Raw genomic sequence first — 12,384 nt, 5'->3', positions numbered from 1 at the left:
CTGTGAGGTTTTTTGCGTTTACATAAATCATCTTTACTGTACATGTCGGGTCACGACAAGTCATGAGATCACTTGTTGGGCGCGTCAGTTGGCAATTTAGTAGAAAATTGTACCCCCCCCCCCAAAAAAAAAAGTCAGAGATGAGTTTGTGTAAGCAGAATTGAACTATTAATTCCTAACATTTTACATCACACGCTGTCAAAGCTTTCAACTAAAAACAATACCATACAATTGTTTAGGGGGGCGGTTGTCACCTCAAAATGAGAATATTAGAAGGAATTGTATGACAATTGAAGTCCTAGACGAGTTAATCTGTGCAAGAATCTCCAACATGGTGCTCTATCATTTCCTAACAGTTTTCTACTCATTACAATACTTCACAGACATTAAAAAAAAAAAACAGGGGGAGGGGGCGGGGTTGCATGTCATGATGACAATTTAGTAGGACAAAAGATTTTTGAGGGAATCCTTGCGACTCGACTGCAAACATTTCGAGGCCTTTTTATGAAACATTCCATAAATATGGCAGACATGCTGCGCAAAAGGATTCGTAATAATATTTGAACACAATTGAATAACATATTTCCTGACTGCTACGAATTACAATCACCTTACGTACAAAAATTTTATTTTAGAATGTATTACTCAATGACACAAAAATTACCCACTAAATTATGTTCACGAATGTAAATAAATAAAAATTCCCCTACAATTTCTGTGCACTTTGGGCATATGTTCTAACATTTACAACCACACATTTTCGTTGGATGTCGTATAAAAAGTTGACAGACATGAGCGTGACTGGATGCGCAACAAACGTTGCAGCAATACCCCTTTGCAGATACGTCCCACAAAAAAATGACTAAAATTTTGCCGCAAAAACCTTCAAATTTTCCTGATTTTTAGAGCTCTTCGTGCATTTTTGAAAGTCCAGACAACGCATCACAACATTCTCATTTCAAAAGGCAACATGTCGAAATAATTTAGTTGGAATTTGTACAAAAAGTGAGTGCTACTGATAAAAATGGCGATGCCACGGGAAAAAAACGCTAGGTGTTGAATTCCAAATCTTGCCGGAATGCGGAAATTTCTGAAATTTTCTGAGCAATTTGGGCAAATTGTTGCCCTAATTACAAAGTTTTATTTTCCTTACAAAATTCTGCCAGAAAATGTTTGAATAATATTTGACATTATTTGGTCGCTGTGACTTTTATCAAATGGGATCAAATATTATGATGCAATATTTTACAAACATAATTCAGTACCGTTTTGATGATAATTAGGAATAAATAATACCATGAAAATTATGTTCATCAACATATAATAGCATTTTTTTGTACAAAATCCGACTAAATTATCACCCATCTTAGTTGATTATGGTTTTGCTTAAACGCCAGCCTGATATAGTTTACAATATTTTGCCAAGATTTCGCTACTCAAGGCATATAATTTACTCATTTGCAAAATGTGAAATTTCAACACAGTCTCATTCTTTTACCACATTTTCAACGTAGTTAGTGCAAAGAGTTGTTAGTTTAAAATTTCAAGTTACTCCTCCCCAAAAAATTTTACAATTATTTTTTTTTGTACATAAAAACTACCAAATTCTTGCAATATGCCAACAAGGGAGAGATGCAAAAAATAATTTGCATTTCCGCGGACTTTAGTGCGAACGTCTTCATTTTAGTTTGTAATTTAGTCCGATATATCACAAATATTTGACCACGTTTATTGGCCAATATTTTCAGAGAACTTCAGGCATGTTGTTGCAATCGTTACAAAAAGTCTGTTAAGAGCTCTAGAGAAACATTTTTCCCACAATTTCAAAGTGATTAGGATACAATATTATCATTCAAGTTACCCCTCCCAGAAAATGTCACTTTGCTACAAATGTAATACATTTCTTTTGTACAAAATCCTACTAAATTCTCACAAGAACATGCCGACAATGTGGACGGAAGCAAAAAATATAGTTTGCATTCACGTGGACTTTAAGTGTTTCACAGTGTGGATGTTTTAGTCTCAGTTTGCATTCAAAGTCCCGTGACGTCCATTCAGCTTGGATTTCGAGGTTTGAGAAGCAACTCCCAAAAATGTCCTTTTTCTTTTTTTTTTTTTTTTTTTTCAATATATCCACAAGCTCATGTTTCACCCCCCTCCCTCCCCCGCATCCCATCCTATTCATTGATGCTCCTCCTTTCCCGGATCATCAGCTTCTTCATCTTCATGCGTCGGTTCTGAAACCAGATTTTCACCTGCCGTTCGGTCAGGTTCAAGAGTCTGGCCACCTCCAGGCGCCGGTCCCGGGTCAGGTACATGTTGTACAGGAACTCCTTCTCCAGCTCCAGGGTCTGGTGCTTGGTGTAGGGGCAGCGCTTTTTGCGGGTGGACTTGGCGTGGATCCAGCTGGCCGACGGGTTCTCTGCAAGAATAAGATAAACACTCGATGTATGACCTTCTCTCTCGAACAAAAGCGAGGCCTGTCATCATAAATTCCGCAAAAAATGGCCGACAGACTGAGATTTTAAAATGATTGGCGTGTGTTCTTTTCATAATACACGTTTTTGCTATGCCTCAAAAATCCATCTCGTGCATATCTTACAGGAGCTATTTTTGGTCCCTCCGTCTTGCTTCTGTTTTCTTTTTCATCTGACAAACTGCTCGCTTCTCCCTCTGTTGGTCATTGTTTTGTTTTTTTTTATGTCTCTTGGACGGGTTGTAACTGTTCAGTGACTTTTGTTGCTCTGTAATTTTCAGGCGCAATGCTAAATTCGATTTCATACGGTCCACAAAAAATGGCCGGCGTGCACCAAATCTTCGACAAAAACATGACCAATCATGATTTCCAAGTACTTTGGGTGCATTGATGAAAGTGTATTTTAGCAAATGGACCTGAGCACAGCTGTAATGAGGATAACCGTAATGAAAATGGAAATGTCAAATACAATTCATTCCATCAAAAATTGTTGGCATGCTACATAGAGAAATGACAAATTAGGCTTAGAAAATCTGAAATTTCCGCAATTTTTGGAGCACTTTGGACATATTGTTGCCTAATTACAAGGCAATGTTTTATGTCCGAAATTCCGTTGTAAAAGGGCAACGTGTTCATGCAAGAAATTAATTGAAAATCGTACAAAACGTTTTCAGGACATGGACACGAGCTAGCTTAGCTACTCCATTCCGCAAAAATGTTAAATCCTACCATGATACATTCCATGAAAATGGCCGTTCTGGAATATTTTCACCCAATAATTGACAACAACAGCTATCATTGTTGCAATTTATATTTTCAAATTTTTTAACTGAAATGACTTATTTCGGCCCAAAAATACAATTTGTATTTTTTTACAGAGTGCTGTGTGGAGGCAGTAAACTCAACTTTCTTCACAGCTAGCAGCCGTTTGTCTGATAGTGAACAATTCTTAAAAAAAAAAAAACAGCCTTCACAATCTTTATTGAGATTCACAGTAAAGATAAACATAAATCAAAAAGAATTGCACGTCCCGTTTGACCAAACCACATAACGGTGTTATACCCTTTAAGCAATAGAAACCCAAACTAACAATGGTGCAGCAACCCATGTAGCCAGACAGAAAAACAATTGAAAAAAATGCATCTTACTGACAAGTTATGAGCAGCGTATATGCATGTAAATATTAGACTGCCCACTTGTGGCCAATTGCTCAAAGCATGAATTGAAGATGCACAAATTGTTTCATTCTTTACATTCTATTTAATTATGCCGTCACAGTGTTTTTTTTTATATAAAAAGATATTTCTATTAATATACAAATGATTCCATCGTGCACATGAAGGTTTGATGAGAAGCGCCCAAAGAATTTAGAGACGTCCGCCAACTTATGTTCCACAATGGCCTTCCTTATCCCATCCCATCCTATTTATTGACACTCCTAAAATGACGTTCTCCCCAAAACAATCCCCGGCAACTCGTTTTATGACCCGGTGGCTTTTGGGCTCGTTGGAGATCAGGCCATGATTATGTTTTTATCTTTTCCTTTTTATTTTCCCGTTCACCCTCGCATGCTTCCGCAATCCAAAACATCTTGTCAGGTTTTGTAAGAAGTGCAGTTATAAATTCCGACAATTCCGATTCTGGCAGCACTTGGGCCTTGGTTGTTGAAAAAAAAAAAGAGAAGAGAGATCGAGATAGCCTGAGCTACGTGTTTTATTGGCCTCCCTTCTCGGAGAAGCTGGGGTTAAAAAATACGGCTGGTGTTGGACCTCCAGGAGCACAGAGCAACAAGTCTATATGAGGCTCGTGTTTCACACTCTGCCACCAAGCAGCTCGCAGCTATTTTTAAAGCCTCTTCATTTTTTTTTTTATTTAGAACCAAGATGACCTGGAAATTTCACCCTGACCTATCTGACTTTTCGCTCTTTCTACACAGCATTGTGTCACGATAGCAAAATAGTCACATTGCTTTCTTTCAGTTTGACTTTGTGGTCATTTCCTTCCCTTTTATTTGCCGTTGGGATGAGCTGGAAAATGCTCAGACTTGACTTTTCACTCTTTTCTTTTTTTTTTACAGACTTGTATCTGCTGGCATATGTTTTACTTGCATGTGAAAGCTACGACAGCTGATTAAAAAAAATAACATTTCAAAATTAAAAATTTATATTGGATGATCCAGAAAATTCTCATTGATCATCTTTTTTTTTTTTTCATTTTATGCACTGTATTGCTTTAAAATAACGAGGCAAACAACGTGATATATATTTTTTTAATTCATAGATTAGAGTTTTTTTTATTTATTATTTTTTCAGATAAAGCTTAGATGACCTGTAAACTTGAATTACTTGACTGTTTGCCCTTTTCCTACAGCTCTGCATGCACTGCAATACTCTATAATAAACAGTATACCATAATGTTCTTAAATTCTGATTTTTTTTTTTTCAATTTGTATTTATGTTTTTATTTATTTTATTTTAAGCATTTGGATAACGTGCAAATGTGCGATTACTTTTCACTCTTTTCGCATGCTCACACTTTTAGCTTCACTGCAATAATATGATGTCAAAATATCATAAGACCAGAATTGCTTTAATTCAAATGATATTTTTATTTTTTGCACCACCTTAAGCAATTGTGTGACCTGGAAAATTCTCACTGACTTGACTTTTCAATAACTCAATAGAGCATTATTAAGGTATCGCTAAACGACAACTAAATTGCTTTCATTCACATTGTTTTATTTATCGTCTTAAGTAATGGGATCACCAGGAAAATTCTCACTAACCAGCATGACTTTTAACTCTCTAGATGTGCAAACAGAAACACACACGGTAGCACAAGATAAGTTTCTCTATTTCTTTCCTTTGTAACTTTATTTTTTGACCAACTTGACTTTTCACTCCTTTTTTTTAACCCAAACAACAGCATCTGCTGTTCATGACATCAGTGATTTCATTTAAATTTGTTTTCTTGTCATTTGAATCACTAGAATTTCCTGGAAAGGACACATTGAACATTTGCACTTATTTTGTACACCCACACATGCATAAAAATACTTTAATATTGATGCTATTTTTATTAGTTCTGTCAGTGAGTTATTTAAATTAATTTATATACTGTCAATGATTAGTTGCATTTTATTTATTAATTCAGTGTGTTTTTAATAAGACTTGATTTATCTATTTGAAGTATATTTTAGCAGACGTTTTCTTTTTTTCCCCCCAAATATTTTAGTTCATTGTGTATTGTACCACACTCGTGATCTGTGGAGGAAATGTTATTGATAGATTCCGTCACTATACGCCTCCTATATTACATATTCATGCACCATATAGTCAAAATATTGAAACGTATAAACTACACTTGCGGGACACTTCATTAGGTACGCGTAAATTCTGCATTTTGAAGGTAGTAAAGCTCGTTTTGATGTTTATTTAATGTTTATTGGCAGTGGTGTGCAACTGCAGTACAGGGGCTTTTTCTGTTATTCTGTCACGAGTAGTTAAATCACCGAACCACAACATAAAGAACAGCTCTCATGTTTGACTCAATAAAAACGAAGCATTTCAACTTGTCCGTGGAAGCCCAATTCTGGATGCTGCTGGGGCAGTGCAGGTGTTCCTAATGAAATGTCCGTCGAGTGCATACGTGTTCATGCAGCAGCAGCGTCGTAAACACACCTGTGCGGCGTGCATGGCGCGAAACGTGCGAAATAACAGCAAAAGTCGCTCTAATTATTTTAATGGACAATAAAGTTTTATACATTGTCGTTGAGGCCCGCAGGACATTTATAGGCCAATAAAAGTCTCTCACACACACTTCCTTACATATGGCCACATTCCTGCGCACACAACCACACTTAGATCCTCACACATGCACACACGTCTCTCGAGCATACGGTTGTGGACGCGCATGTTTACCTGGGTCAGGCTGCACCGGTTGGCCTTTCCTGCTGTCCTCCTCGTCCTCCTCGTCGTCCTCCTTCTTGGGCTCCGGCTTCCGGCGGAGCTCCTCGGCCGTCCCCAGCCGCTCGAGCACCACCTCTCCCGGGCTGGCGAAGCTCGAGTCCCCGGGGCTGCCGCGCGACCCAGGCGGCGAGCTGTCGGGCTTCACCGCCTCGAATCTCGAGCTCGGGTTCGAGGAGCAGCCCTGCGCTTGGGGCAAGCACGCGGCGAAGCTGCCCTCCGCGGTGGGGCCGGGGCCCTCCCAGCAGCGGACGAAGCGGCCCTCCGAGGCGGGAGCGAGGTGCTCGGCGTAGTAAGGGGGCTGTTGGGGCTGGAGGTGCGGCGGCGGCGGCGGTGGCGGTGGCGGAGGCGGCTGGTGGTGGTGGTGGTGGCCGAGGAGGTGGTGCGGGTGGAAGAGCCCCGTGATGGACGCGCCCGGGGCGGCCTGCAGTGGCGGGGAAGGGGGCGACGACGCCGAGGGGGGGTTCGTCCACGGGGAGAAGCCATTCAAGCCGCTTTGCTTGTTGGGAAAGTGGGCAAAATCCGGAATGTGCGAGCCGGGGGTCCCCTCCTCCTCCTCCGCGCCTCGGGATGGCTTTGCGCAGCCGGCCGTCGACGCCTGCAAGCCTGCCGGGAGGAAATGTGCACCGTACGGCTCCTCAGTCTGCAGCCCCATCATGGAATAATAATTTGTTAGCGACATGTTTATTTTATTATTTCAATAAAAAAGACACTTAAAGGCGACTGTAAAACCTTAGATGGGTCAGTATAGTGGCTTCCATCCTCCCCTAAAATGGTAGTAATTTTTTTCCTGCCCTTACCTTCTCCTCAGCCGCCTATTGGTTATGGCGCGGATCACATGGTCGCACTGTATTTACCCAGCAGAGCAAATAAATCAAATCATTCTTTTGTGCTCTCAAATGTGATAGGAGGCCTGTGCTATGCCAGATGGACGTGCGTGCTACACGCACACACACACACACACAGACACACACAAAAACTACTTTTACAGGGTGAATGAAATAGCAGAGACGTTTACAAGCACGGTAACGAGGATGCGTGTGCATGTGTGTCTCTGTGTGTGCGTGTGTTATGTGTGATTCCATTCTGTCTTTTTATGAAGAGAAATATGAATGAACAAGCACGGCTATTAGCGAGTGACCACTTGTTCATTTTAACTCTGCAAATGCATCTTAATTGCAACAGTACAAGCAAAAAAAACTACGCCGCAAAGCTGAAGCGTTAGCTTCTAAAAGTAGAATTAACATAAAATCTATTTTGAAAAATAAGATCACAATGGGATGCATATTATTTCTTAAACGGGTTTATTCCTTTAAAAAAATCTTTGCAATTTACTTCGTGACACAACATTTATAAAGACATTTCTTTGCATAGGGATGTTTTATCCATCCATTATCCGATCCGCTTATCCCCACGAGGGTCACGGCATAAATAAAATATAGACTGACATTCAAACTAAGAAATACAAGATTGCGTCTCCTGTTTCAATTTATAATAAAAAAAATTATATTATTGTTCCACAAGTAGCACGCAGAGGTGCGTGAGCGCATCAATATGCAAATTATTTGCATATTGTTACATATAAAGACAGTCGTCCGCCTAGAACTGCATATTTAACTCACTTGTATGAAGCAATCATTGCAATTCAAGAGCTTTAAAAGTAAATATTTAAAAAATCTATACTATAAATTGATTACGTATTCCGATTTCTGCTCTTCATATACATTGTAACAGCGCCTCCTATTGGCTGGATGAGTTAAAACTCGTTTAGTGATGCCTTTATTTGTCCTCAGGTAACATTTCCCTCCAAGGAATCTCATTCAATAAGTGTATTTATTATGCATTGGCACTTAAAATAAACATTTCAATGTGAGCCACCCCCCTGGAATTTAGCACTACTGCAGCTACATTTCACCAATCAGGCTACCACATGAAGTTTTCCATCTGCAGACTTGGGGGAGAAAAAAATAAAAACAGTGAGCAGCTTGCATGCAGCCAACACTTGAGAGCGGCCATATTTCACCTCCTAAAATGTCCTCGCTGCTTTATCGGCCTAGAATAAACCCCCGGCAGCAAGTCTGGAATTAAAGAGAGAAAGGCATGAATCAGCTTCTAAAATGTCATTTAGCTCCTAGCTCGTAGTTAGCGGCTGCGCCGTGCAGCCCTGGAGGCTTGTGCCTTCCTCCAGGGGGCGCTCTCTCCTAGCAGCCTGAAGTTTGCTGCTACATCACCACAGAGGAAGTGGTGAGAGTTTTGTTGAAAATCCCTTTGGATCTACAAGCAGTGGTTTTCAAAGTGTGATTCTAGTCCCACTAGACTAGAGATAGGTGGGCTCCCTCTAGTGGTATGTGAAAGAATCACTCAATTAAATACAAATACATTATATAACGTGAAACGCAATCATCGAGGGTTGGCCTGGTAAAAAAAATCCTTATCAGTCTGTGTCTTACTGTAGAGTGCTGTTTTTGTTATTTAAAAAACAATTACAAAAAATTCTGTTGGTGTTTTTGGTGTGCTGGAATTTCCATGACTAATTTGAATGGGGAAATTAGATTTTAGGTACAAATGTTGCGAGTGTAGTCACTGAATTAAGTTAACTCATAAATCAAGGCAACGTTTTCACAATTTATCTGATGAAATTATAGGTTATTAAATTCAATAAAATATATTATAGACTGCTTTTTTAATCGATATTTTACTATGAATAATCAAAAAATGTAAATATTTTTTCGCTTTTTCCAGGGTTTATAAAAATGAAATCTCAACAGATTGTTTCTTATTATTCTTAGTATTAGTACTAGTAGCAGTAGTAAGGTGTCTGTTTATTTAAAAGTACTGTATTCATCTTAGAGTGTTTCTCCTTTGATCGTTTTTTTTTTCTTTCCACTACAAAATTGACGTAAAACCTCCCATATCACGATTTTGGTCATATCACCTCTCTGCACATTTTACACATAAAAGAGCTCATACACTTGCAACCGACCTGATTTGCATAATTACATTTCCAGCGAGATGTTAATTGTATTCCCAGTCTGCATTGACTCGTCAAAATGACACGAAGAAATCAATCAGAATCCGTTACGATGTGTTTTTCATCACATATGCTACTATCGCCTTTCTAAATGGAAACGTTATCTCACGTGAAAAGTGTGTGGAGAGCCATTGGTGCATTTATTCCATAATCGCTGAAATCCAGCTTCGGGTCCATGTGCTAGTAAACCGTGACCTCACGAGTAACACAATTCGGCGCATTAGTGGGACCTCAACTCTGCGGTGTTTCTTCTTCTCCTATTGAATAAACGCTCAAAGAATTTTGTGGTGGAACTTTTTGTGCATTTATGCAATAACCTTGCAATCAATCTTATGGAATGTGTACTAGTACCTTCGACAATTCAGCTCACTCGTAGAATGACTACGGCACTCTCGGGTAACATCTCACTTGTAATGTTTAAGCTTTGTACTACTATATGATATTCCTACATCCTACATTTTTGTGAGGCAAAACTGTGCACTAGTTGACTATGTGATAGTAATACTACATGTGCGGCACGAGATGTTAACGAGTAGAATTTTATTTTTTTGTCTCCACCTAATAGTAAAAGTAGCACACAGTTGTTCAATAGTGCACAGTTTTACGTCACTAGTAACTTGTGGTCGTGCCGTTCGTATACCAAAGTTCTCCGTCCGGTGAGGCAAGGTATACTAGTGCTGTCTAGTTATATTACTATTGCACTGATTTGTCTTACCAGTACACACTAGTTCATGGACCTTATGCTGGATATCAAGAATGTGTTCTAAATGCTCAAAAGGCTTTCGATTAAATAGTAGAATATATTTTCCAAGTAGTACTAGTAGCATACAATTGTCACTATTAACACGCTGTTGTCATATAGTGGACAGAAATACTCCAAATATTGTTCTAAATATTATTCTACTCTTATGGTGTGTTGAAGTTACTCCATTTTTTTTCCAGTGTCGTCATGGAAAAAACAATTACAAGTTGGACAGTAATTCTACTAGGATGCTGCAATGTGTTACTAGTGAGGACAAAGGGCGTACTAGTACATGGCCCTTAAGATAAAGCACAAGGATACTGAATAAATACTGTTGGGGGCGAGGGGGGGGAGGAGCAGCTTTCCATCCACTTCAGGTGGCAAAACACATTCCATTTTTTTTTTCATTGGACTTTAAAGGTTGATCAAATGACAATGAGGCAGTAATGCACAATAAAGTGGAAGTGCATCGGTGTTGGCCCACACAGCTGAACAGGCTGCTGCTGCACTTTATTGCCGCTCATTTAAAACACAATCTACTCTTTCATGTGCCTGTCTGTCTGTCTCTGTGGGTGAGTGTGTTCACGTCTCACACAGACACACACACACGCACACACACACACACACACATAGGCAGACGAGCTTTGAGTGAATGTGAAGAGAGTGTATTGCCCCCAATAAAAGTGGCCGAGCTGGAGGAAATTGCAGTGCTGGGAGGTGTTGATGTGTGCGGTTCAAGTTTCAGACTTGGACTCGTCTGAGACACACACACACACACACACACACCCACACACGCACGCGCACGCAGAGATGAGTTTGTGTCCTGTAGTACCCTTCACACATGGATGATACACAAATATAAGTGTCGTAACCTTGTAACAAAGTCGATTTAATAGGACTTGTAGTTGTATTAAAAATAATCTACATTAACAATTGGAGTATTTTGGGTTATTATGTCAAAACCTTCAAGTTAGGATAGAACATGAAAATCCCTGTTTCAAACATTACAAACAAAACAAAAGCGCATTTGGACTTTAGGATTCTGGCAGGCAGGATGACTTTTTGGGGGCCAAATACGCACCTAACAGTAAACGACATTTATTTATTAGCTCATTGACTAACAGCCGTTTTCAAAGCAGAGTTCTGCATTTTGCCAGCTGTGTGAGATCATTTCGACTGCTCTTTATAGAAACAAAGAATATTTTGGCCTGCGACAATTGTAGCGAAAAGTTTTCACCGGTGTGTGAGTTTAATATTAGCGTAATAAAATAAATAAAATAAATATATATAAATAAATATATATATTTATATATATATATATATATATATATAAATAAATATAAAAATAAATAAATAAAATAAAAATAAATAAATAAATAAATAAATAAATAAATAAAAAATTCAGTATTATTTTCCATTGCACTAACTATTCTCTTATTTATCTAATTTATATATTTATCTGAATTATTGTTTTCAGTCTTTGTTAATAAATAAACCAGAAGTATTACAATTGTTTTTTCTTTCATCTGTGCGGGCCGGTCCAAAGTAGCACCGGGGCCGCGTACCGGTTGATTGAGGACCACTGCATTATGTCATAGGAAAATATCTATTGACGTAAAGACCTCTCAGAAATTCAAAACATATGTGAAACAGTACGTCGTCGCCTTGCAAATTGAATCATGTCGCTGCTAAGTGAGCTCATAAAAGGCGGACATTCGCCAAAATTGTCATCAAGTTCACATACATTGCCGTTTGGAGGCTTTCGGAGGCAGGAAGTGAAGAGAATCGGGGCGATTGTTAACATTCACTTCAGAAATACTCTTTCATGTCTTTTGTTCCGAATATTCAATGAGAGCAATCGAGAGTTTTTGTGCATTTACATTTTTTTATCCCAGAGATGCATCGTCCACCTCGCAAAGTTATGACAACTTAAAGTCATGTCTTAATGGAACGTTTTTTAATTTTTTTTTTGTCCAAAGTGTTTGTATATTGTTGCGCAAATGATCCTATTTTATTTGAAGGAAAATTCCATAAAGTGCTTCAAAGTGACAGAAAAGCAGAAAAAGAAGTGTTTCGTTTTCTTGGTTGTAAAATGTTTTTATTAACTGCTTGTGTTGTTTCAAGTAACATTTTACAACAACTCGTCGAAGTGTAAAAGGAAGCGTTAATA

General features: G+C 38.8%; 1 protein-coding gene and 1 long non-coding RNA gene across 3 annotated transcripts in view; one reads left to right on the top strand and one right to left on the bottom strand.

Annotated features, from left to right (window-relative positions):
* Positions 1 to 12,384, top strand: part of LOC148329967 (uncharacterized) — a 42,363-nt gene that overhangs the window by 24,487 nt on the left and 5,492 nt on the right. The window lies entirely within an intron of this gene.
* On the bottom strand, positions 2,178 to 7,123 carry LOC148329969 (homeobox protein Hox-D9b-like). Its single transcript, XM_088304937.1, has 2 exons — positions 6,397 to 7,123; positions 2,178 to 2,422 (listed from the first exon to the last, which is right to left on the bottom strand). Exons 1-2 carry the CDS (start codon positions 7,121 to 7,123, stop codon positions 2,178 to 2,180), a joined length of 972 nt encoding a protein of 323 aa, XP_088161063.1.

The sequence above is a fragment of the Idiotropiscis lumnitzeri genome, chromosome 9 (genome assembly GCF_059441095.1).
Source record: "Idiotropiscis lumnitzeri isolate Australia: NSW breed Sydney's pygmy pipehorse chromosome 9, RoL_Ilum_1.0, whole genome shotgun sequence".
Classification (NCBI taxonomy): Eukaryota; Metazoa; Chordata; class Actinopteri; order Syngnathiformes; family Syngnathidae; genus Idiotropiscis; species Idiotropiscis lumnitzeri.
Note: the sequence above shows the minus strand (reverse complement) of the source record. Positions and strands in the feature narration are given on the sequence as shown.